The 26,674-nt window shown below is 51.1% G+C and overlaps 1 protein-coding gene across 4 annotated transcripts in view; it reads right to left on the reverse strand.

Moving 5' to 3' along the window:
• Window positions 1-1,298: 1,298 nt before the first annotated feature.
• The window catches only part of SLCO2B1 (solute carrier organic anion transporter family, member 2B1), a 57,913-nt gene continuing 32,537 nt past the window's right edge, over window positions 1,299-26,674 (reverse strand). For all 4 annotated transcript variants that reach the window (XM_012002039.1, XM_012002038.1, XM_012002036.1 and 1 more), the window contains 7 exons: window positions 19,172-19,274; window positions 14,120-14,477; window positions 11,013-11,178; window positions 7,293-7,456; window positions 4,729-4,793; window positions 4,270-4,390; window positions 1,299-3,302 (listed from right to left, as the gene is read on the reverse strand). In XM_012002039.1, coding sequence (XP_011857429.1) covers window positions 3,122-3,302; window positions 4,270-4,390; window positions 4,729-4,793; window positions 7,293-7,456; window positions 11,013-11,178; window positions 14,120-14,477; window positions 19,172-19,274 — 1,158 coding nt within the window. In that variant the 3' untranslated portion in view covers window positions 1,299-3,121. The remainder of the gene's footprint in view (window positions 3,303-4,269; window positions 4,391-4,728; window positions 4,794-7,292; window positions 7,457-11,012; window positions 11,179-14,119; window positions 14,478-19,171; window positions 19,275-26,674) is intronic.

Here is a 26,674-nt window from a genome sequence, read left to right on the forward strand (position 1 = left end):
TGTCCTCTGCTGACTTTACACTGGCACAATCTAGCAGGGAGACTTAATGTCTTCTCCTCCCAGCTTCCTGGTACAGGGTGAGAAAGTAAGCTCACAGATGCAAATGCTTGTGGCTCTTCATTGACCAGAGGCTATATTAGGGGAGAGGACTTCCCTGGGGCCCCCACAAGGCCTGCAAAACCCCTCTGGCCCTGACCTGCTCCACCCCTTGGCTCTCGACCCATTTCTGTCTTGGGTAACTCCTGAGTCTCTTCACCATGGCCAGTTTGGAAGACTTTAGGCACAAGGACCTCGTCTTTTCCTTCAGATCTTGGCTCAACAAAGAGGCAGACTCACCGTGATATGGATACAGCTTGAGCGTCCAGGAGTCTCCCCAGATCCACGGGAGGGCCTCGGTGGTGTGTTCATGTTGTCATATTTTTGTAAAATTTGCAAAGGTAAGATACTTTAACCACAGTAGAAATTACTATTTTCTTCCCACTCCAGCTTCGTTTGTGTTTCAGTTTTCCTTTATATGGGATAATTGGAGTGGCCATGGGCACTTCTGGGATCTGACCAAGGGGAAGCTGAGTGGGGGACTGATTTGAGTTGGGTTCATTAGGACATGTTTATGTGGTCCTCTGCAACACAGGATGTATTAATATTTATGTGGTTCTCTGTGTATAGATAAATCATTGCTAGCAATCTCTGTGTAGAGAATAGCTTCTAGGAATTCTACCCACTGCCCAACTCACTTGGCATGGTGATATTAAGTTGCCATATCGTGATATGAATGTGTCTCATGGCACCCAGCCCAGGAAGTATATGGTCAGTAGAGAAGAAACAGGAGAAACCAGGCTTGAAATGTACAGAGCCAGAAGCTAGTCTGTGGAAAATTCTTCTAATCATCGGGGGAGAAAATGTGTTTTAGAGGTTATGCAGGGCAGTTAATAAAAGTATTACGCATTTTTTGGGGATTGTGTGATGTATCTGTTTTGCATTCTTTTCTCATTATAGGTAAATATAGGTACTTTGTACCTAATTTTATGTTTATAATTTTGTATATTTTTCTTAAAGAGGGCTCCTCAAATTATAAAACCTTCAGTTCCCACAAGGTCTTCACATCCAACCTTGGCTCCATCATTTATTTTCTGTGATCTTGGGGAACTCACTTGTGCTTTCTGAGCCAGTTTCCTCTTCTGAAAAATGTGAATGATAATTTGGACAGGTGAGGATTGAGAAATCCTTGTGACCTTATTCCATTTTTGAAACCATTAGTAGAAGAAGTCACTCAGTCAAACAAAAATTAAACCAGAATATAAAGATAGGAAAAGATGTAATATACAAGCAATAACGGTGAGCAATGAATCCAGTAAAACTTAAATCTAAGTTAATGGAAATGATGTGGTTGTTGCAAACCTCTAATACAGTTTATAAAGAAAGAATTTTTGTAATAGAAGAGACATTATGCAAGAACAAATTTAATAATAAGCTGTGTCTATAATTCCAGACTTTTTTTCCCCTGCAAAACCTGGGAAACAAGAGGGATGAAGGAATATAAACATCCTAAAAGCCTCATATTGTTGGAGACTTTGAAATTCTTGGCATTGATACATACATGCTTAGATATTTGTTAAACATTTACAGATACCAACCAGCAAAATAAAAAGGGAATTGGAACTTCTCTACCTCCCTTTTCTTTTATCACGTGGAAAAATCTCAAAGCCCTGGCACTGGGAGCTGCTCAGAAGGCAAGGGCCACATGTGACCCCAGCTTCCCCCCACCCCAAGCACAGGGCCAGGAAGCCACTGCTGGTGGCTCCCTATCTGCTGCCTCCCAAGCAGCAGGTCCCAGTGAGGTGGGGTGGCAATAGGTTGGGTCGGGACCAGATTAATAAACTCTCCCCTCCCCGCAGGGAAATAACCAGGCCAGATAAGACTAGCCTTAAAACAAAACAACGGCCGATGTAGAAAAGGATTGGATCATAAGACCTGAGCAAGCCATAGCATCACTCATTACACAGAGCTGAGCTTTACTGCTCCCGGCATTACAGTAATGGGCCTGACGCCAGCCCAGGAATCCAGAGAACCAGGTGCCACCCCCCAAAAAACAGTGTCACGGAACTAAACATTATCCATGCTGCCCCAAGTAACACAGACCCAGGCACTCAGGAGAAAATAGAGAAATTAGGATCCTAGTCACAAAGGTCACAGGGACTTTGGTGGCCCCTGGTCACATGTGTGAAATCTTGGCAATGTGTAGGAATCAGTGAGTGCACGCTGAGTATGTGTTTGTCTGAAATTAGAAAATACCCAAGTGTGGGCCTGAGTCTCCCTCCCTGCCCCAGGGCCCAGACTTGCCTACCCAGGGCCCCTAAGGCAGGTGTTGGGCCTCACCCTCAACCATGGCTCCCTGAGGGCAAGGGCTAGAACTTCCTGAGATGGAGACTGAGTCTCCCGGCTTCAGCTAAGGCTTCCTGGGGCCCCCACACAGGCCTTCTGAAGGCCCTGCCAAGTCTGGGTGTCCCACACCTGAGGCCAGCTCCTTCCTCCCTGTGGGAGTCTACCCAGGGGCCAGCTCAGTGCTCTGCCTCTAGGGGGCGCCAAAGGGACATTTCTTAAAGGCTGCTGGAGTTGGGGAGGAGACCTGAGTGTACACTGACCGCACAGATGGTCACAGCTGAACGAGCCTGAAGGCTGGCAAGTTCATTCCCACCTGACAGGAGATGGCTGAGGCTCAGAGAGGGTGATCCAGGCGAGTGCAGACCTGGGCTGGGGCCCAGCATGGGGGGCAGCCTGGCCCACTATGGCTCACTTTGCTATCCAAGGGCCCCAGGGAAAGGTATGCAATCTTTCCACCCAGGAAAGCCTGGCTCCAGGACAGCTGGCTGGCTGGGGGAAGGAGGAGGAAGACCCTCTTGCTTCAGAAATGGCCAACACAGCAAATGCCCAAACAACTCTTTGGTTCAGACTAGCAAGCAAAGGCTCAAAAAAGCATCAGTGTCTTGCCTGAAGCCACACAGCAATTTAGTGGAGGAGCCAGAATGGAACACAGGGCTCTTGACACCCAATCTTGGGCAAAGGACTCAGAGGAGGTACTGCTGTGGCTGCCACTCTTGGCCAGGTGGGGCCCCAGGACGGCTCACACTCGGGAATCCTCCGGCTTCTTCCCTGGCCCTGACACTAGCAGTTGCTGCGCTACAGCAGGGCTGGATCTGCTCTCCTTGGTCCTTGCCTCTTTGTCCTGCTGCCTCAGGATGGCCAAAACTAAGGCAAAGCAGATCACGGAACCTGTTTTGAAGAAGAACTGGAGGCCGATGAACCTGGGGAAAGAATGGGAAGCCTTGAACTCAAGAGCGGCCAGGCCAGGGCATGGACATCAGCAGCCATCACTCATTGTGAAATCAGAGGCACCGAGGCCTCAGGGAGACACTGACCTCTGCTGCAGCTCTTCCCTGAAGGAGAGGGAGAGGCTCTGCAGAGGAGCCCTGGGTGGGAGCAGAGGCCTGGCCATCTTCATCGCCATGTCTTGGACTCTGCTCTGTGGCCTGGGCTGGCCCTGCCTGTCTCCGAGCCTAAGGGCTCAGAGGGCCTGACAAGTAGAATTTTATATTGCCCCACCTGTCCCAAGAACAAACGGGTTCCCTCTCCCCTGTTTAACTATCAAGGCCCTTGTCTGACTTTTCCTCTTCTAAGAAGCCCCCTGTGGACAGTCCCAGCCCACAGGAACTGTGCCCTCCTCACCTCCTCACAGCTGAAAGTGAACAGCTCCTTGTCCCCAGCCCTGCTATCAAGTCCTCTCCACATCCATCCCAGGCCAGCCGCCTCTGTGCCTTCAGGTTCCTTTGAGTTCCCCATTGTACAGATGGGAAGACTGAGCCCCAGGTAAGTCCCATGATGAGGGAGACAGAGCTGGGCCTGAAACCCAGGCCTCCTGTGTCCTAGACAGAGCTTTCTCCCCAGCCCTTCACCCCAAGTCCCTCTTGCAGCATGGCTGCTCCTCTGTTTCTCCCCAAGTTCCTGCATAGACGCTGTGGTCAAGGCCCAGCTCTGCCAGTTATTAGCTGTGTGACCTTGGGCTACTTGCTTTAACTCTCACTTTCTTCATCTATAAAAGGAGGGGGGCAGTGTCTAGCTTGAAGGACTGGTGAGCTCAGCACTGAATATATAATGGCATCTGTCACCTAGCAGGTAGACTTAAATGAAACCTCCCCTGCCTGCTGGTATCCTGCCTGGGACTCTGAGAGTATTTCCAGCACCCTTCCCACAAGCCGTCAAACCAGGTCTCACCGGTTTCGGAGCAGGTCGTTATTGTAGTAGCGACAGACAGCTCGACGCCCACAGCTCAGGGCCCAGTGCACACAGGTGGTGTCGATGGCGCTGCCGTGGATCACGGGGCTGGGCATCCAGGCTGAGGGAGGCAGTGCTCAGGGGATAACGAAGGCCCACTGTCCTGCCCTGCCCCCTCCCTGGCACATACAACCCCTCAGGGGCTCTGGGTTACTGGGGCCTCTTGGCTCTCTGGCCCTCAAGCCCGCCCCACCCCTGTATCTGAGGTAGCTTCCTGATGGGTTGTCTAGCCTCTGCCTATACACCCCACTGTAGGAGAGCTGGGCCAGGTCTGTCACCCCATGGGCTTGTGAGCCCTAAGATCAGGGATTGAGTTCCGCTCATGCCTGTGCCCCAGGCCTGGCACACAGTGGGCATCTGGACCCCATCACCACCAATGGTCCCAAGCAAGATCTTTACCCAAAATCCTCAGGAACATGAACTGGATGCCCACAGCCAAAGTCTTGTCTTCTTTCTTCACTCCTCTAACAAGCAGAGACATGGGCAACATGAGGTTGGAGGGGTTCCAGCCCCCAGGGGCCAGGCATCAATGGTGAAGGGTTGTCATCATGCCCTTCTCTCCCACCACCCAGCACCAGCCTCCCTCCCATCTGATGATCTAAGCTGGGGGGCTCAGGGACGTACCCCATCCCTTTTCAACCTGCAGAGCCTGGTCCCATATACAAGACAACACACCCACTGACCATCAGGGTCCTGTGCTGACCTCTGTATGTTTCTGGTCACAGACATCACTCCTCTTCCTCCACCCACTGGTCCCATCAAATTCTCCCCTTACTCCTACAGTTGGCAAGACCTGGAGCTGGGACAGCCAGACACTTCCCCAGCATCCCCAACCACTGTAACGCCACAGCCTGCGATCCTCTGGCTCCTGCCAGACAACACCGGTGGCCAGCATTTATGGAGCACTCACTACGGGCTCAGTAATTCTGCCCTGCAACCCTACATCACTCCCATGAGTGAGATGTACATTAGCCCCATTTTATAGATAAGGAGACTGACACTTAGACAGATTCAATAACTTGGCCAGGATCTCATGGCCAACAGCGGTCAGGGCCCTCTCCACGCAGTTCTGAGGCTGTGTTCTCAACTCCTTTTAGTCAGGCTGCCTGCTGGGCATCTGATTCCTCTATTTTCTCTCCCAGGCCGGCTTGTGTTCTAGATCTACATGTCTTCTAGTATTTGCGAGGGGCTCCATTTCCCTTCTAATTTCCTAGAAAGTAGATAGTGAATAAAATAATCCCAGGAGAAGGAAAATGGAAATTATCTTGCTCTGAGGTCCCTGTGATATTGTGAGATACGTATTTGGTCTTCCCGGCATACACTCCTACAATTCTTGGACTTTTCAAAGTGAGAAGTGTCTTTTTGTATGCTAACAAGTGGACTGATGGTGAGCAGCCCCTAGGGAGCTTCAAGTTGGGGCTTGGTCACCACAGGGACCAAGGCAGGATTAGAGGGTAGGGACTTTCAGCCCCAACCTCCAGCAAGGGGAGAGAGGCTAAAGGTTAAGGTGACTGCCAATGTCCAGTGATTTAATCAATCATGCCTACATAATGAAGCTTTGGAGAGCTTCCGGATAGCTGAACACACGGAGGTCCCTGCAGGGTGCAGCCAGGGAGGGCATGAAAACTCCTCCCCCATACCTCGCTGTGTACATCGCTTCATCTGTATCCTGTGTAATATCTTTTATAATAAACTGATAAAGTAGATGTTTTCCTGAGCTCTGAGAGCCACTCTAGCAAATAAAGCAAACTCAAAGATGGGGCTGTGGAAATCCCAGCGTATGGCTGGTCAGTCAGAAGCACTGGTAAAACAGCCTGGGGCTTGCGGTTGGCACGGGAAGTGGAGGGGAAGTCTTGTGGGACTGAGCACTCAGCCTGTGGGATCTGATGCTGTCTCCAGCTAGATCGTGTCAGAATAGAATTGGAGGACACCGGTTGGGGTCCACTGCAGAATTAATTGCGTGCCTGGTGTGTGGGAAAATACCCCCACACTTGTTGCAGAAGTCTTCTGTGTTGATTGTTGAGTGACAGAATAGAAAAACTGTTTTTCTCAGCCGAGTGTGGTGGCTCACGCCTGTAATCCCAGCTGTTTGGGAGGCCAAGGTAAGTGGATCACTGAGGTCAGGAGTTCGAGACTGGCCTGGCCAACATGGTGAAACTCCATCTCTACTAAAAATACAATTAGTTGGGTGTGGTGGTGGGTGCCTGTAATCCCAGCTAGTAGGGAGGCTGAGGCAGGAGAATCACTTGAAGCCAGGAGGAGGTTGCAGTGAACCGAGATTGCGCCATTGCACTCCAGCCTGGGCGACAGAGCAAAACTCCTTATCAAAAAAAAAATTTTTTTTCTCACTCAGTCCTCTTATCCCAGTCCTCACCCCAGGAGACCCTGATTTTGAACTCAGGTGACAATTTGTCAGGGCCAGGAGGCACTCTTAGGATGAGGGCCACAAAGATCTTGGCCCAAAAGGCAGTGCTCAGCATGGGCTGGGTCCACAGTGGGCACCTGATAAGCGCTTATATGTAGCTTTGAAGCAGCATTCAGAATTATGCACCGGACTGACACAGTTTGGTTTCCTACATGCACCTCCTGCAGCTCATCCATTGCAGGTATGATGTCCTCACCTCCAGAGGCCAGGACAGGGCCCTAGGTATGTCCTCCTCTCCCCTGGGCAAGTAGGAGCCTGGGCTCAGGGCCAGGGAACCAGTACTATTCCACCCAACACTTGCTATGTGACGGGGGCCAGCTCCTGAACTTCTCTGAGCCTCAATTTTCTTATCTGCAAGATGGGGAGAAAACCTTGCCTCAGTAGGTTGCCATGGGATGAACACAGTTAAGGCCACGTTGTGGGGGCCAGGACACCCAAGTGGCCTCCTTCCTTGAACTCCCCCCTCAGAATTCCTTGTTCTGCTTCTGGTTAAGGACCTCCTGGTATCCACCTGCCCCTGCCCCGCCCCCACCTTCACCTTAGGATGAGCATGAAGGAGGGTGTGTGGGTGAGACAGGCCAGGGCCGAGCCCAGGCTGACCAGGAGCAGGAAAGGCACCACCAAGTGGCTGCAGGTTGAGTCGCAGGATCCCGCCATCACGGGGTTGCCCTCTGCCACGCAGCTGCAGTTGGTATAGAAAACCTGGAGTGGGAAGAGGAGGAAGAGACTTCAAGAGCTCCAAGGGCAGGCAGCTGGCCAAGGGCTTGCAGCGGGGAAGGCTTGTGAGAGGCCCAAGTCCCACGGCCATTTGGGGTAGAGCTGGCTGGGCGTCCGAGATCCTGACCCATTGGCTGAGCAAAGATGGCTTGAGGAGCAGGCACCTCAAGGGCTCTCTATGCTCGAGTTGAGCCTGGGCTGAGGCTGTGAGCAGGGAGAGGGAAACAGAGAGAAAGTAGAGAAGAGGGACGGACACAGAAGAGCATCATTCTCCCACATTCTACACCCCAACTGTAAGAAAACATCCCCAGACTGGCCATGCCCCCAGGCTGGTCCCCTGGAGTGTTTGATCCCAGCCTGCACTCACTCCTTAGGTAGCCAGGAAAACCTCCAGCTAAGGACTCTGAGAAGTGATCTGGAATGCCAGGGCCCGCGGGCACCCGATAGAAACCAGGCCAAGCCAAGAGGCCTGGTCTTCTCTTTACTTTCCCATAGACCAGAGCTTCTAGACTCATGTGCCCCAGCCACACAGGGCCTCAGATGGGAGACAGGTGTGCAGGGATTAGTCCCATCAGCCCTTAAAGTGGCCAGCTGGCCTGGGCAGCTAGAGCCCTCTGAGCCTCTCACCTCCAGCCCTGGCAGCTGCAGACACTTCCCAGTGTGAAAAGGGTTCGGAATCCCTGAGGTGGATGCTGGGGGCCTTGGGAGAATTTTAAGCCAGGAGTAGATGAGACTGGATGGTACAAAGGGTGTTCTGGGGGCTGCACGGAGGAGGGACCAGATCAGGGATGCAGGCCAAGAGGCCCATCACAGAGTGGGCTTGGGGGTGTATGGATAAAAGGGTTTAGATTTGAAGTTACTTAGCAGGTGGAATAAGAGAAAGGCAGGAGAGAGTGAGCATGTGAGCACTTAGGCTTGGGTGACCAGGCACTCTCCATTGGCCGGCAGAGCCAATGTACATAATGAAGCTGTGCTGATCCTTCACACAAGGGTCTGAAGACCCTTCACACAAGAAGCTGTGTGACCCCTAAGTGCATATCATCTTACATTGCAGGAAAAGTGGCCCCTGAGCCTCCAAATACAGGCTGGAGATACAATGGAGGGACAAGAAATGGAGAAATGCTAAGGCAAGGTTCCTGGGAGAGAGACATCCTGCCCCTGCTCCTTTTCTCAAAAGCAGAGGGTTGCTGGGATAAACGCAAAGGCTGGATTTTTCCTGACCCTTGGGTTTTTCCTGACCCTTCAGTTGGGTTTTTCCTGACCCTTCATATTCATCTAATTCCATGGCAGGAAATTTTTCTCATGAATGACTTCAATCCCTCTGCTGCCTCAGAGTCTCATTCCCCCAGAGCATTCAGCACCACACCTGTGCAGTCACCCACCTGCCCCATCTTACCTCATTCACTCACGTACTCATAAGCTGTTACTGCACAGCTGTGCTGGGTGCTGAGCCACCCATCCCTGAGCCAAGATGCTCACAATCCAAGGAGGCAGACATGTCAAGACACAATTCCAGGCCAGCATGACAATAGTCCCTGAGTGCTAGCCTGGTCTCAGCTGCACCCTCCTCCAAATACTGTACCTAAATCCAAGCCTCCGTGATGTTCCAAAGAGGGGGCTGACTGGGAGGCTAGGGCCTTGGTGTCTAGTCCCAGCCCTGGTATTGAGACTCTGGGCAATGTCTGGTCCTTTCCTGGGCCTCCATTTCTCATCTGTACAATGGGCGTAATAGGAATGTGTATTACTGAGTATTTAAAATTGCCTAGGCACTGTGCTGTGTGCTTTCGTGGATAACGTCATGTGGTTCTTTGCTTACTATTTAATGAATTCATCCAGGTAAAGCATTTAGTCAGTACATTCCTGCTCTGTAGTAGGCACTCAATAATATCTCCCCTATTTTACAGACCAAGAAACTGAGGCACTGGTTAAATAATTTGCCTAAGGTAACAGAGCCAGTTAGAGGCAGAGCAGGGATTTGAACCGGGTCCCATACCCACAGGAGTTCACTGCTCCACCTGCCAAGGCCTGGGGGCCTCTGGAAGGGCTCTCAGGCCCAGGTGGTGCCTGGCTGGCTTCTAAAGGACTGTGCACCATCAACATGTTCTTCTGCACCAGCCGGTGCAGCCCAGGTCTCTCCCTGGAGGAGCCTCAGCTTTAGATGCTGATGCCCAGCATGAGGGTGGGAGGTAAGAGGACTCTGGAGAGAGGGAGATGTTGTCATAACAACCAGCCTGATGCTGCTGCCCCGACAAATCCCCCAGGCTTCACTACAGCCTGGGGGCCTGAGAAGGCAGACATTGTCCCCCTTTGTCATTTTGGGAAACTGAGGAAAAAGGGGAGGAGGAACCGGCTGGTCTCAGGCTTCCTAAGATTCAGAATGCACTGCTGCTGATTACATTGCCTTCATTTCCCCACTGGGCCCCTTGGCTCTGAGTCCTCAGCTCCTAGCACAGGGCCTGGCCCAGAGGAAGAGATCAGTGAAAGTTTGTTGACTGACTGACTGACTGAATGCTCGCTGGCCTTCTATGTCCTGTACTCTGCTCGCCTGCCCCCACACTATGGCCTCAAGCGTGATCAAACACAGATCTGAACTTGTTACTCCCTTGCTGAAAACCCATCCATCGCTTCCTACTGCTCTCCAGAAAGTCCCCATTCTTGGCCTGGCATTCAAGGCCCCTCTTTTTCTGGGCCCTGCCTTCCCTTCATGAACCCTTGTGCTTCCGCTCCAACAGAAATACTGTGTGTGCATGCTTGCACATGTGTGTTCCTCCAAACCTCTGCTTAGGCCATTTCCTCCTGCCTGGAAAGCTCTTCCCTCCCAAGTCCTAGTTTACCCATTCATTCTTGAATGTCTGGCACAAATGCCACTTCCCATGAAGCCTTCTGGGACCCACCCCCACCCAGGGGGGATGTGTCTCTTTTCATCCTTGTATGTACTTGTAGCGACCAGTGGTCTTACCTATCAGCACCTCTGGAATTCCTGTGAGTTATTTCCTTTTGCATCTCCCCTGCACAGAGATCTGGAAGCCAGAATGGTTCACCTCTGTGCCCTGGGCCCAGGCTGGCAATGAAAGCTTTATTTTTATTTTTTGAGATGGAGTTTCACTCTTGTTGCCCAGGCTGGAGTGCAATGGCATGATCTCGGCTTACTGCAACCTCTGCCTCCCGGGTTCAAGTGATTCTCTTCTCTCAGCCTCCTGAGTAGCTGGGAGTACAGGCACACACCCTGACGCCTGGCTAATTTTTTGTATTTTTAGTAGAGATGGGTTTCACCATATTGGTCAGGCTGGTCTGAACTCCTGACCTCAGGTCATTTGCCTGCCTCGGCCTCCCAAAGTGTTGGGATTACAAGCGTGAGCCACCGCGCCCGGCTGATGAAAGCTTATTGAGAGAATAATGTTCTACATCTGCCAACAGAGAGAGACAGAGAGAAGAGAGCTAGAGAGTGAGAGCTTGCAGAGGTGGAGAGTATGACAGGCCCACAGAGACAGGGCAGGCAGGGCCCTGAGGGGCAGAAATTGCCACCAGAGGCCTGACTCACCTGGCTTTTGTCCAGAGCATCCTGGACCACCTGGCTTGAGCAGCCTGCGTGGCAGGGTGTGATGTATTCCACACGAGTGCTGGGGTCGCAGACAGGGTTAAAGCCGTCCGATGGGCAGGAGCAGACCTCCATGCAGCTTGGAAACAGCTCCAGCCCAGGCTGGGCACTGGTGGGAGAGAAGGTCAGTAGGGTTGGCCTGGCTTCCCTCCCTTAGGCCACTAGCGGGGACCTCCTCAGCCCTGTAGCTGAGAGCAATGGCCAGAGATTTCAGCTCCACATGGAGGATTTTCACCATCAGGGCTGCCCGATGATGGTGTGATAGTGAGCTCCTTGCAATGAAGGTGTGCAAGTATGGAGACAGGCCCCCTAGATCCTACGAGCCTTTGAGCTTCTTCAAACATCTCTGCACCTCAGTGACCCTTCTACAGGGTATACAAGATAAATTCCTCCCAGAAGTTAGTGTCGGATGAAGAGTATCTTTTCCTCAATGAGCTTCCTTTCTCCGAAAATCAATGATTGCTTCCTTTCTCAGAAAATCAGAGCTATGAGTGTGGGACCCGATCAGGAGAACTGACCACCCGTGGGATCTCCAGCCTGTTCCTGCCTCTCTGGGCTTCAGTTTCTCTGCCTGTCATGGCCATCCTGCAGTCTCACTCCCACCACCCTGTTCACTGTGTCCAGGAAACATTTTAGTCTCACCTGCCTCCCTCCGAGGGCCTGCCCCCAAATCCCCGGGGTGCCCCAGCTCCAGGTGGCCAGGGCAAGGTGAAGGTGGGCAGGGGCAGGAGGTCAGAGGGAGGCTTAGTCTGAGGGGGAGGTCACCCTGGGAGGAGGGCAGGGAGGTGGCCCCTGGGACTTAGAGTGTCACCTGGCTTCACACTAGGGGGAAGCACAGCTAACCTGCCAGGGAGAGAGAGGCTCAGAGAGGCTGTGCCTTTCAGGGTCACACAGGGGTCCAGTGGCCAGGCTGCGGAGAAGGCCAGAGGTGAAAGCTGGAGGTCCCTGTCTTGGGCTCGGGGTGGGTGTGGGGCAGAGGCCAGGCTGATCAGTGAGGCTGGGACTGGAGCTTAGTGAAATCTCAGTTCCATGGAGAAGAGGGTGAGCAGGAGCTGGAGACAGTCTCTAGCCAGGGTGTGGAGTGGGGAAGTGGGGCATGGGGCAAAGTGAGCTCCTCTCCCTCCCTGGGGTGAGGGGGCACTCCATCTGAGAGGGAAGGAAGATCATCAAACACAAAATATTTCCTTTTCCTCCTCTGCCAGACAGTGCTGGTGTGTGTCTGACAACGTCTTGGCACATCTCCCTCGGGGTGGGGGTGGGAGTGGGAAGGCTGGCACTGTCTGCACTGAGGGCCCATCAGGAGGCGGTGCCAGGGGACTCTGCCAAGGGAGAGGCACCTCCCAGAACCCTCTGCCAGCAGCTGGAAGGCTGAGCAGATAAGAGTTAGGGGGCCCTTCCTCTGCTCGTCACTCTCATTGACCACCTGGAGCTGATTGCTTCTGTGGGGACAGTCCTGGCTCCAGGCTCTACCCTGTTCCAGCTGTGGGGTAACTTCACCTCTCTGAGCCTTGCTGTACTCATCTGTGAAAAGGGGCCAATAAGAGGACCCATTACAGAGATCCTGTGGGGGTTCAATGAGATGTAATAGGGGAAGACGCTGAGCGAAGGGAGACCTTCGGTTCTTGCAGCTGTTGGGACCTGTGGCTGTGCAGGAATAGGGAAAGTTCTTCTTGCCTAGCTCAGTTGGTCCCAAATGGTCTCTTCAGTGAATTAGAACCCAGAGCTTAGTGAATAAACTGCAAGAATTTAGGTGAGAACACAGGTGACATGAGATGTCAAAGCTAAGGTGTGAAAGGGAGAAGAAAAGAGAGATGGGGCGTGTGGGATGAGCTGACTTTTTCTCCCACGCACTGTTGAACACATTGTGATAAAATATCCATTGACTTTTTACTCTAAAAATCATTTGTTTGAGGACCTGGCTCCCTTCTCAGACCAGGGACTTCCTGAGGACGTGGCTAAAGCCCCCGCTGCAGTGCCTAGAACAGGGCTCTGCACACAGGAGGCCCCAGTCTAGAGAGCGGAGTTGCCTCCCTGTTTGAGAAAAGAGGGGCAGAGAATGAAAGGGGGAGGAGGGAAGGGAGATGGAGGAGAGATCAGCGAGGGTGGGAGCTGGGACAGATGGGGAGGGGCTGGGTGCTCCTTGGCCCTGAGCTGAGCCCCCGACAGCCATGCAGGAGGACCCCCGGTGATGAAAGCTGGCACCTGGGTGGAGGCAGAAGATGCCAAGGAAGAGGCGGGGACAGAAAAAGTTGGGAAATTCTAGCTGAGTGTTGGGCCAACTTAAGCCTGGAGCAGTTTCCAGGAAAAATGAAATCATTCTGGAGAAGAGGCAGGAATGTGATTTCCAACATCCTCTCCAAGAAGGCTCCCAAGGGTAAAGGTGTGATGGAGAATTGTGGAGATAGAAATCGAGAGACTTCCTCCCAGAGGGTGGAGGCAGGTGCTGCCTCACAGATGGGGAAAAAGAATTCTGTCATTTTAGAGTAGTGGAAAAACAGAATTTCAGCTCCCAAGCTCTAAAACCCAAAATATCAGAGGTCTGCTGTCCAATCTTTTCCCAGTGCCTGAGTCTCCTCTGCAGCCTCTCTGATAGGGGCCATCCAGTCCCTTGCTCACTCTCTCATCTCCTCTCGTCCTGGGATGGAGAGCATGCTCCCTTCTGGGCAGGCCATTCCTCTGGCTGAGCTGGGTCCTGGCTCCTGTGATGCGGCCTCTGTCCCATCTCTGTTGGGCCCACAGGGCTTAGTCACTATGGAGATGCCATCCCGTGGGTGGCTCTGCCCTGTCTCAGCCTCCACACCCTCCCGGACTTGAGAGTTTCTGCCCCTGAAGTCTCATCCATGCCCCTTCCAGTGGTGCCTGACACCTACCCTGGAGCCTTCTGGAGCACCCCACTGCTTGACTTCAATCTCCAAAGGGCTGTTAAGCAGAGGTGAGGAGGCAAGATTTGAGGCAGCGGGCGCCCCACCATCCTGGCCTCTGCCCAGGGCCCCTGTCCTCCCTGTCCTGTCCTCCCAGGCTTGCCTTCATGTGCCCACGCACACACTCACCTGGTCTGGTGGGTGATGCCCGCAATCTGGTGACTGGGGCAGCCGATAAAGAAGAGCGGCAGGCTGAAGAAGAGGCATAGCAGCATCCCCAGCAGGCAAAGGGCACCGCATCCCACGGGGCCCAGGCGGAGGCGCTTGACCAGGACGCCACCCACCACGATGCCCACGATGACCGAAGGGAAGGAGAGGCAGCCTATGAGCAGGTTGGCGTAGGAGGCTGTGATGGAAAACTGGCGCTCCAGGAACTTGGGCAGGAAGGTGGCCATGCCGGCAGCCATGGATGACAAGCACACCTGGGACAGGACCACCAGCAGGAAGATAGGGTGGCGTAGGGTCTGCAGCAGCACCCTGGGGAAGACTGTGGGGGTGAGTGCAGAGGAGGTCAGGGAAGGCAGGGCAGCCAAGCCGTCCAGCAAAGACTGCCCTCCTGCCCTGCTCAGTTCAAGCAGTTCCATTCCTTTCCAACCTGTCCCATTCCACTTAAATCTACTGCAATCAATTTTATCCCACTTGATTCCAGTCCATTTATTCTAGTCCTTTTTTATTTTATTTATTTATTTATTTGTTTGTTTTGAGACAGAGTCTCTCTCTGTTGCCCAGGCTGGAGTGCAATGGTGCAATCTCAGCTCACTGCAACCTCTGCCTCCTGGGTTCAAGTGATTCTTGTGCCTCAGCCTCCCGAGTAGCTGAAACTACAGGCATGTACCACCATGCCTGGCTAATTTTTGTATTTTTTAGTAGAGATGGGTTTTGCCGTGTTGGCTAAGCTGGTCTCAAACCCTAGCCCTCAAGTAATCCACCCTCCTTGGCCTCCCAAAGTGCTAGGATTACAGACGTGAGCCACCACACCTGGCCCTTGTTCTAGTTCATTTTTGAAATTCTGTTTCATTTCGTTCCATTGAGTTAGACTTTATCTTATTTGATATGGTTTTTTTTTTTTTTTTGATTCAATTCTATTCAGTTCCATATAGTTCTGGTCCATGCCATCCTGTTTGATTCAATTTCATCCATCCCATCCCATGTCATTTCATTTTTTCTATTCTACGTATTCATTCCTCTCCCCTGCCCCACACAGTTCTTTCCATCCTGTCCTGCTACAGCTTTTTCCAAGCCACCCGGGCCTCCATCCTCCCTTGCGTCCCAAACACAGGTCTCAATTCCTTGCCCTGACCTACCCATCCCTAGCTTGTATTTCTCCATAGCCCTCTACCTAATGTACTATATTTTCACTCATCTAGCTGTTTTATTGTCACCCTACCAGAATATAAGCTTTCTTTAAAAAGATCAGGGGGTTTTGTTTGTTGTGTTGATTACTAAATCTCCAGAGCCTGGGATATAGGAGGCACCTGAATTCATGGGATGAAGGAAGGAATGAATGGATATATGGACTAATATGTAGTCAAATGTCAATATGTCTAGGGCAGAATCAAAGACCTCCAGAGAAGGTGAAATCTGAGTCGGCTTGGTGCTGGGAGACTTCCTGGAGGCGGGACAGAGCTAGGGCCTAAAGAATTGGTGGGGCGGGGATCTGGGGAGGTGAAGCAAGGAGGAAAAGAATTGAGTAGGGACCCAGGAGGGGCAAATGCTTGGAGGTAGGAAAAGAAGTCAGTGTTCTGGCAAAAAATTACCTCCCCAGTCTCCTGCTAGCTCCTAAAATGGTGCCTCATTCACTGGTGCCCCCATTGCAAGTCTGCTAAACTGAAGGGCACAAAAGGGTGGGAAAGTCCTTTCCTCTCTGGGCTCCAGCAGCCAGGTGATGCTCATTGGCCGGGGCAACCCAGGTGAAAGTGTCAAGGACACTTTCTGTTCAACACGTGAAATCCTCTCTCCACTAACATGTGTTTCTGTCTGCAGTAGGCAAGACTGAAGTCAAATATAAGATATGGAGGGAGAGGAGCAAACCACTTGCCAGACCAGGCTGGTGGGGCCATGGGGGTTCTCTGGACCAGGTGGGGGCTCCTTCTGTTCCTGCAGCAGCAGGACCAGGGCCTCTGTCATTGGAAGATTTCTGTCTGTCCTCAGAGCAGGGCCAAGTCAGCTGGTTCCCTGGCCCCCTTGGGCCAGGCTAGGATCTGTTTCCTTGGGAGGCAGAAAATAAAAGACACAAACAGTTCGGGCGGGGTGGGTGGGGACTGTGGAATTCCCCCTTTTTTCTGTGCCAGGTCTGCCTCCTGTCCCTGGTTCCTTGCTGCACACCACGCATTTAACCAGCGTTAGAGTGAAGAGGTGTGAGGCTCGCTCTGACCCCAGGTAGCTGCTCAGCCTTCTTGCCATGAGCTGCTCTGGCCAGGGCGTCTGAGGCCTTATCTCGAGCCATGAATTTCAGTCACGCATGGCCCAGGTTGTACAGGTGCCCCTACTGCATGGTAGAGTCCAGAGAGGGACAGGGGCTCGCCCAAGTTCATCCAGAGGCCAGTGTAAGGCCAGGAGTTTCCTAGGGTCTCCTGACTCCTAGTACAAGGTCCATCCTCCCTTCTATCCTCCCTCCCCCATTCCTGTGCCTCTCTGGCTGCCTGACTCCAGAGGGCTCCATTTCATGGATTGCTTCCAGTCCATTCTCCTGCACTGATCACTGCAGTGTGCTTTATAGCCATCCTCCATCTCTCCTCAGCATCCACAACCTGGCTCCGGAATAGGTGGAAAATTCCTGGAGGGCAGAGGCTATGCCTTTCACTAAGATAGGGCTACCTGCAGGGGAATCCCAGGGCCCATCTCCAGCTCTGAGGCAGATCTTTTCCATGAGACAGGGCTTCCCTTAGCACAGCGCAGTGTCTCCCCCATCAGACAAGTCAGGGCCTCCCTCAAGTCAGTGACTCTGTCTTCTTCATCAGCCAGGAGCCTCACCCAGCTAGACGCCAGGGATCCTCTGTCAAACAGAACAGGTTCTCCCTCAATCTAGGGACTATGCTTCTTCCAATTAGTTAGGGGCTTCCCTTAACTCAAGGGCAATGTCTCCCCCCTTAGACAGGAACCTCCTCTACTTCAAGGACTACGTCTCCCTCATCAGACAGGGGCGTTCTCCATCACAGAGGTCAGGTCTCTTCCATTAGCCAAGGTAGGGTCTCGCTCCATTTAGGGACCACGTATCCTCCATCAAAGAGATTGTATCTTTTGCATTAGACAGGGGCTTCCCCTAGCTCAGAGACTGCCTCCCTCATCTGACAGGGGCCTTTCCTAGCTCAGGAATTATCTTTCCCCAAGAGTATAGGGCACCTCCAGCTGAAGGACCATAGTTCTCCTCCCTTGGCCTTCCTTTTGGCACCAGGTGGTCAAGGCCAGACCCTAGAGTCAGACTGGCCCCTGGAGCTCAGCAGAAGCCAGGCTGGCTCACTGGCCACAGGGCCTGAGGCACCCCTGCCCTGATTCCCTGCAGGCTCATGTAGAAGCTGAAACTACCAGAGACAATCTGGCCTAGAACACTTGCTCTAGGTTCCAATTTCAGCAGCTTCCCTCCGGGCAGAAGCCCAAGCAGTGATTAATAAGCAATTCAGCAGCACAGCGTTCTGGGGCCTAATAGCATCTGGGGGTGGCCTGAGGCTAGGGAGTCCCAGCCCCTGCCTCTAGGCCCAGCACCATGCATGGAGTCCAAGCCCTCTCTTTCCCTGAGAATGCCGAAAAAACTGGGGGCTAGATTACCGATATCCCAACATCAAGTCTTTTTTTTTTTCAGACAGGGTTTCTCTCAGTCACCCAGGCTGGAGCGCAGTGGTGAGATCACAGCTCGTTGCAGCCTCAAACTCCCAGGCTCAAGCGATCCTCCCACCTCAGCCTCCCCAGTAGTTTGGACCACAGGCATGCACCACCAAGCCTGGCTAATTCTTTAATTTTTTTTTTTGTTTTTTTTTTGTAGAGGCAGGGTCTCCCTATGTTGTCCAGGTTGATCTCAAACTCCTGGGCTCAAGAGGTCCTCCTGCCTCGGTCTCCCAAAGTGTTGGGTTTACAGGTGTGAGCCACCATGTCCTGCCCCAACGTCAAATCTTAGGAAGTTCTTCCCAAGAATAGGCCTAATTCCTTCCTGTTGCAGAAATCCTCAGTAAGGAATGAAGCAACCCCTGTGGATAGTACCCTCATAAACCACAGGCAGCTCAGTTTACTATCCTAGGGCATGGTCAGAACAACAGTGGAACAAGAGTAATAATTGAAATAATTGTACCTTATATATGAGTGCAGTTTTTTTTAATAGCATAAAGAGGCTTTCCATTTTTCATCTCATTTGATTCTCATGATAGCCCTTGAGACAGGCAGAACAAGGATTATTGACCCAATCTTCCAGATGAGGAAACTCAATTTAGAAAAGGAAACTAACTTCTTTAAGATTGTACACTGGCCACTGTTACGGGCAGGACTCAAATCCAAGTCTTCTGACCTGCCATCCGGAGCTCTGTAAGAGCTGGGCACACGGCAGGCACTCACTCAATGCTCCTGGGGTCATGCTCTTGAGAAAGAATGGCCTGGTCATAATGCGTACTCTGGTTACTGATAGACTGAGTTCATGGTCTCAGGATAATAGCCTCATGGACCTTAGATCATTGAGTCTCCTCCTCGCTATATAGATGGGGAAGCAGAGGCCCAGAAGAGAGCAGGGATCAGGGACAAAAGCCCAGGTTCTGGATTTTATCCCAGAGCTCTCTCTGCCCATGCCACTGCCTGGGAATTTCACAATTTCCTGATGGCCTCCCATTTGCAGGCTCAGTGGTGGGTGGGAGGGGAGGAAGGGTCATAGAGGAAGGGTCATAGAAGGCCTGACCTTCAGGAGCACAGGCTCAGACCTGAACTCATCTAGAAGCCCTGAAGGTTCTGAGAGCCAAAGAGGGAGGGAAGTGGCCTTGCTGGCCCACGCCTGGCCCATAGGGGAGATTTTGAAAGCAATAAAAAATGATGGTCCAGGCAGAGAGGATTGCATGTGCAAAGACTCACAAGAAGTAGATGGTGCTCACACGGGGTCTGCAGGTAGAGAAGATGAATCAAGAAAGGCGGGAAGGACTGGATCCCGTACAGCCTCGAGGGCCCCTCTGGCCCTGGCTCCCCATAACCTGGTCTAAGCTGACTTACCTTTAATGAACTGGATCACAGTCAGGTTTGGTGCAATCTGGACTAGGCCATCCTGCTTCTTTGTGGACTCCCCAGGGCTCTGCTTAGAGGGAGAGTCCTTGTCCTGAAGGAGACATAAAACCAAGGACAGTCTGCTGGATACCAGCGATCCCATTCAGAGTGGGCTGTGGGCTGGGGAGGAGAGCTCTTGGAGAGGAGAGGGTGAGGGCCCTGTCATATCTTCAGGAGCAACTGAGGCCTGCAGTGTTCCATTTGTTCTTGGCCCTACAGGTACCCAACAAGTGGTTTTGAAAGAATGAATGAAATTCTTGTGGTTAAACTTCATCATCACCAGTATCCACATGGGTTAGTTGTCATGACCACTATTAACATCATAATAATCACCAACATTTTTAGGAAAATCACCACCATAATCATCGTCATCATTTTTATTCCTTTCGGCTTAAATATCACCCTCATTCACATCACCCATATCATTGTGACTAAATGACAAATTTAGTCATGACATTACCATCACAATATGATGATTGCTATTGTTATCTCTGTCGTGATCACCACCACCAGCACAATCATCATTATCACTGTCACCTGAACCTCCAGAATCACCACCACCATGATGATAATCAGAATCATCAACGTCATTATCACTGTCTCTATCATCATCATCACTACCATTGTCTTCACTGAGATCAGTATCACCAGCCTCATCTTCATCGCCACTTCCATCATCACCACCAATGCTAACCAAAACACCAACACACCAGTCCCGTCAATCTTCACTCCCACTGTCACTGCTCCTCTTGGATGAATCAGGTCATACCCAGAGGATGGGCTCAGCTTTGGGTCCAAGCTGTGAAGATGCCCATGGACACCCTGGAGTATGTCCCTCCACCTGGGCGGGGACCGCCTATGTGCAACTTTTGAAAAAGAGGGGACAAGAATATTGTGTGTGTGCAGGGAGGGGGCACAATCACCATCTTCTGATTGTCAGAAATAAGAAAGGAAATAATGATAAATAACGGTTAATGCCTACTAAGCACTTACTATATGCTGGGCACTGTTCTAATGACTAATGCGTAACTTACTGAAACCTCACAACCTCCTGAAGTATATACGTCCCTACCAACAACTTGGAGAAGGAAATAACCGTCAAAAATCATTTTTAAGAAATGAAGTAGATACCATAATCATCCCTTTTTGTCATGTAATAAAACTGAGACACAGAGAGAAAATAACTTGTTTCAAGCCACACAGATAATAAGTGGTCCAGCTAGGATTTGAATCCAGACATCTTGGCTCCAGAGTCTGAGCACTTCACTGGTATACTCTGCAGGAAGGGGGCAACCAATGCCAAGGGCACAGAGTACTCTGCCTACATTTCTCTAACAAAACTCTGTGAGGCAGGTACTATTACTGTGCACATATTTTAGATGAGGAAACTAAATCTTGGAGAAGTTGCTATGGGCACAGGGTCATTTGAATATAAGTGAGCAAGTGGAGGGCAATTTAGTTACATTTTTCTATGTAGGCTGAGGTCAGAATTAAAAGCGAAAAATTCCCTGGAAGAAAACTTATGCTGAGGCCGGGTGTGATGGTTCACAGCTGTAGTCCCAGCACTTTGGGAGCCTGAGGTGGGAGGATTGCTTAAGCTCAGGAATTCAAGACCAGCCTGGGCAGCATGGCGAAACCTCGTCTCTAATAAAAATAAATCAGTCAGGCGTAGTGGCTCACACCTGTAATCCCAGCACTGTGGGAGGGTGAGGCGAGTGGATCACCTGAGGTCAGGAGTTCAAGGCCAGCCTGGCCAACATGACAAAACCCTGTCTCTACTAAAAATACAAAAATTAGCCAGGCATGGTGGCGCGTGCCTGTAATCCCAGGTACTAGGGGGACTGAGGCAGGAGGATTGCTTGAACCTGGGAGGCAGAGGTTGCAGTGAGCTGAGGTTGTGCCACTGCACTCCAGCATGGGCAACAGAGCAAGACTCCATCACAGAAAAAAAAAAATTAGCCAGGTATGGTGGCATACACTGGTAGTCCCAGCTACTCAAGAGGATGAGGAGGGAGGATCATTTGAGCCAGGGAGATGGAGATTGTGTCAGAGGTGTTAGAATCAGAACGATTCCATGTTGACCGAGGGTTAGGAAAAATGAGGCTGGGACTTGCTGGGCTACATTCCCAGAAAGTCAGGGCATTCCTAGCCTCTAGATGTTGATGGTTAAAGGAACAGATTGAAAATGTTTACTAAATAGACCCAGACTTAGGAGTGTCCTGATGTCCCGATGTCCTGAGAGCAGAAGCATTCCTAATTTTGCTTTAAAGATAATAATATCGATTCTTGCAAAATATAGTAATTAAGAAAATCCTTGATCACAAACCCTTGTAGCAGAGCACATCTCCCCATGATCTTTTTTCATCCTATATAAACATATATTGTACCTAGGGTGGATGCGTTCCTCCTCTTACCTTTGGGAACACCCTGCTCTGCCTATGGAGTAGCCATTCTTTATCCCTTTACTTTCTTAATAAACTTGCTCTCACTTTATAGACTTGCCCTGAATTCTTTCTTGCATGAGAGTCAAGAACCCTCTTTTGGGGTCTGGATCTGGACCCTTTCTAGTAACAGTTGCAGTGAGCTGAGATCGTGCCATTGCACTCCAGCGTGGGCGATAAGAGCGTTTCAAAAAAAAGACTTACACGCAGTGTGGACAGTAGTTTAGAAGAGGCTGCCCTGGAAGGAAGCAAGCTCCCTGTAACTAGGAGTGTGCAGGCCAAGGCTTCCCCAAGTCCAGGGCCAGGATGCCATGGGCCATAGGGAAGGAACTGTTGGGTTGGAGAGCGCTCATTTGGACTTCCTGGTTCTGCCTCCTCTTCCCATGTTGCCTGTGAGGTTCCTACAGGACTTACACTCTGGTTGGGTCTGACACTTTCTCTTTCTTCTCCCATCTCGTTTTCTCTGAGATCATCATGAGGCAAATTCTGGATTTCCCCACATTTCAGAAGCTTCATGTCAGCCACCACCTCTGGGGGGATCCCCTGTTCCATGCCTCCCCCACCTGGCTTCCTGATGTGGCTGGTTCAAGACTAGTCTGTCCCAGCAGGACAATTCATTCAAATATTAATTCATGTGTTTGTTCCCTTGGGCTTTTTTCCCTTTCTTCTCTCTGCTTTCATTCCAGCAGGGAGCAGGCTCTGGGGTTCCTGTCCTCAGGGGATGTCTGTGACATGTCAGAAAGCAGTAATAGGTTGCAAAGATTTCCCTTCCTGTCTTTTGCTTCCAGAGTTTGAGTCCCTTGAGGAGATTCTGCTGGGTGTTGTGGTGGGTGTGAGCAGAGAGGGAGGCTCTGAGGATGAGGGGAAAAGAATACCATCTTCCCTAAAATAAAGCCTGGAAAAGAGGAAGGGGCAGAGACAGAGCAGTCTGTGGGTTCCATGAGCAGCAAGGTGCCACGTACCCTCTGAGACAGGGCCCACGGAAGCAATTCACCTCCAAGGGGCAGGATGCACGGTGACCTAGGGAGGCTGGGCTCCCATGTTCCCAGCCTCACCAAGACCTCTTCTCCAAGCATGGTAAGGGAACCACATGGGCCAGGATGGCAAGTGGGCATCACCATAGTGACCACAGTGGGCTGATGCTGATGTCTGCTGAGCGGGGGGCGCCCTGGTGCTTGGGCACTGTGTAAGACACAGGACCTTTGCTTCACCTTGGTCAGAGAGCTCTGAGAAAGGCTGAGATTGAATTTCTTGATGATCTGGCAGGATGGGCATTCACAGTAGAAATTAAGTTGATTTTTAAATAAAATAAAGAATGTCTATTTTATACATGCTTTAGGTCTGAGGCAAACCTTATTTGACAACTTTCTCCCCTGTGGACCCTGAGCTCTGCAAGAGCAGGATTCACGTTTATCTTGTTTTCTGTTCAAACTCTTGTGCCTAGCAAGGGCCTAGGGTGAAATAGTGGTTCAATTGAAAGAGGAGTGCAAGAGATGGTTCTAACCAGCAGTGGGTGTAGCCAATGCCAGGCTTTTGGGGGAAAAAAATGAAAGCAAGAGGAGATGCCATCATGCTCCCAGGGAGTTCTTGAACTGCTGATGGTTCCGAGACAGGCCAAGGGTCCACAGAGCACACCAGGGCTAGCAGAACTACCATTCCAGGACATGCCAGGCCACTGGTATATGGGCTGGTAGCTATGCATACATGAGCCTGCTCCATCTTCACTGGGACCTGCCAGCCATTCCTACACTCCTTTACACATGAGCAAACAAGCTCTGAAGGTAGGCAACTTGTTCAGCATCACATAACTAGAGAGTGGCAGGACTCAGATCCGAGCTCAAGCTTGCCTGAGTAGAAAACTCATGCTTTGATTGGGCTCGCATCTATAATCCCAGCACTTTGGGAGGCCAAGGTAGGAGGATTGCTTGAGGCCAGGAGTTTGAGACCGGCCTGGGCAATATAGCAAGACTTCATTTCTACAAAAATGTTAAAATTAGCTGGGCATGGTGGCGTGCACCTGTGGTCCCAGCTACTCAAGAGCCTGAGGTGGAAGCATCACTTGAGCCCAGGAGTCCGAAGCTACAGTAAGCTATGATGGCACCGCTGCACTCTAGCCTAGGTGACAGAGCAACACCTTGACTCAAAAAAAACCTCATACTTTTATCCACTAAGCCCCCTGAGTCAGACAGCCCTGATAAAGGACTGGAAGAATGTTTGTGGTGTGATTTGAAGGAACCTGAAATCCTACCTTTTCTTATTTTTTTGAGTAAGGCAGCCTGCGTGGATTATTCATTTATACCTTAGAGCTGCACTGCCTCATACAGCAGCTACCTGTCACGTATGGCTCTAAGCAACTGAAATGTGGCCAGTCCAAATTGAAATGTGCTGTAGGCATAAAATACACATTGCATTTTGAAGACTTAGTATGAAAAAAGGAAAATGTTTCATCATTAATTTTTTACTATTATATGTTAAAATGAGAATATTTTAGATATAGTGGTTTAAATAATATGTATTATTAAAATTAATTTCTTTTACTTTTGCATGTGGACAAAAAAATTAGAATTACATATGTGGTTCATGTAACATTTCTTTTGGACATGCTGCCTTAAAGAGATTCAGTGAATCCTTGCTCCTTTCTGAGTCCCGTCTGAGCTCTGGGAGAGTGGTCTGGGAGGGGCGCCACAGTGATGGGAGGGTCCTGGATAGCTGAGAGAGAGTGCTGGAGTGAGTGCTGCCCCAGGAAACAGGAGGACAGGCTGGGGACAGACTGATCACTTCCCAACATTTTTTATCAGGAAGGGGCAGGGTAAGCAGAATCTTCTGAGTTCCTTGCCTGGGTTCCCTATTCTCATAAAGAGTAAAAACAACCACAATGTCGTCTGCTCCCATGTGTACATTCCTATTTGGTCTACACTGCACTTTTTTTTTTTTTTTTTTTTGAGGCAGAGCCTTGTTGTGTCTCCCAGACTAGAGTGCAGTGGTGTAATCTCAGCTCACTGCAACCTCCGCCTCCCAGGTTCAAGCAATTCTCCTGTCTCAGCCTCCCGAGTAGCTGAGACTACAAGCACACGCCACCACACCTGGCTGATTTTGTATTTTTAGTAGAGACGGGGTTTCACCATGTTGGCCAGGCTGGTCTTGAACCCCTGACCTCAGGTGATCTGCCCACTTTGGCATCCCAAAGTGCTGGGATTACAGGGGTGAACCACTGCGCCCAGCTACACTGCACTTTCTTTTTTTTTTTTTTTTTGAGACAGAGTCTCGCTCTGTCGCCTGGGCTGGAGTGCAGTGGCCAGATGTCAGCTCACTGCAAGCTCCGCCTCCCGGGTTTACGCCATTCTCCTGCCTCAGCCTCCCGAGTAGCTGGGATTACAGGCGCCCGCCAACTCACCCAGCTAGTTTTTTGTATTTTTTTAGTAGAGACGGTATTTCAACGTGTTAGCCAGGATGGTCTCGATCTCCTGACCTCGTGATCCACCCGTCTCGGCCTCCCAAAGTGCTGGGGTTACAGGCTTGAGCCACCGCGCCCGGCCTACACTGCACTTTCTTATCCATCATGTCGTTTAATTCCCACAATGGTCTGTCTGGTGCAGGGATTATTATTGCACCTATTTTACAGAAGAGAAGACTGAGGCCCCAAAAGGGGAAGTGTCACCCAGGCAGTTATTGGCAGAGCAGGCTCTCAAACCAAACCCAGGTTCTCTAGTCTCCCTGTCTCAGTCCTGTCTCCTGCTGTGAAAGAGCATGGGGTTTGGAACAGGAGAGGAGTGACAGACCTTCAGGGCCTGGGTGGTCAGGGGCAGCATCCAGGGAGAAGTGAGCTCTGGGGTTTGGGTAGATAGAAAGGGAGAGCAGATTTGAAGCAGAGGCACGGTGGTGGAAGGAGCCTGTCTTGTGCAGGACGCAGTGGGGACACCAACCTGATTACAGCGGTGCTTGACTGGGGCAGGGGCTGGGGCCAAAAGACCGGCCAGAGCCAGACTTGGGTGGTTTGGAAGGCCAGGCTGAGATTTTGGCTATATTCTGTGGCTATTGGGAGCCCTAACTGTCCTTAGCTCCTGACCCTGTGTTCTCCACAGATTTCTGCTGCTTGCCCCCTCATCTGTTTTGAGGACAGCTGAGTAACAATGGGCTCCAGAAACAGGAAACGCCTCTGCTCAGTGCAGGGACTGCAGTGCGACCCATCTGGGCTGTGTTTGCCTGGGTCAGCAGCCCTGGATGGAGAAGGCTGCTGGAACTTCCCCTCTGGGGGCTCTTTGCTGATTGCTGCAAGCCTACTGGACACCATGTGCTGTGTGTGGCTTAGCCCATGGAAGGCCCTCCTGTCTGCTGGGCCCCCAGGGATCCAGGCACTATCTGTGGTGACAGCTGAGTTCCTGTTAAAAGAAGGCTTTGTCCAGGGGCTAGGTTCCCTGACCCACAGAGCCAATGTGGACTCTGGGGTGATATGGAACGCTCTGCCAGCCTCGGGTTCCTTCACATATCATCAAGGGAAGCACCACGGGGATGGGAGATCTGCTTAACTTCCTCCCATCCCATGAAAGAGAGTGTTTTTTCAGTAAGAGCTGAGTTTCCGTGAAGAATGAAACACGTTCCCAGCTTTCTTCTTTTCTTTTTTGAGGCAGAGTCTTGCTCTGTCACTCAGGCTGGAGTGGTGCAATGACACGATATCGGCCAACTGCAACCTCCGCCTCCCGGGTTCAAGCGATTCTCCTGCCTCAGCCTCCCAAGTAGCTGGGATTTCAGGTGCCCACCACCACGCCTGGCTAATTTTTTGCATTTTTAGTAGAGACGGAGTTTCGCCATGTTGGCCAGGCAGGTCTCGAACTTCTAACCTTAGGTTAGAAATCAGTATATTAAAGAGACAGAGAGCTGAATTTATTATACATTTAAAAATAACAAAGACACTTTGGGAGACTGAGGCAGGTGGATCATCTGAGGTCAGGAGTTCAAGGCCAGCCTGGCCAACATGGCGAAACCCCAACTCTACTAAAAATGCAAACATTAG

Source organism: Mandrillus leucophaeus, unplaced genomic scaffold, assembly GCF_000951045.1.
Source record: "Mandrillus leucophaeus isolate KB7577 unplaced genomic scaffold, Mleu.le_1.0 Scaffold674, whole genome shotgun sequence".
Classification (NCBI taxonomy): domain Eukaryota; kingdom Metazoa; phylum Chordata; class Mammalia; order Primates; family Cercopithecidae; genus Mandrillus; species Mandrillus leucophaeus.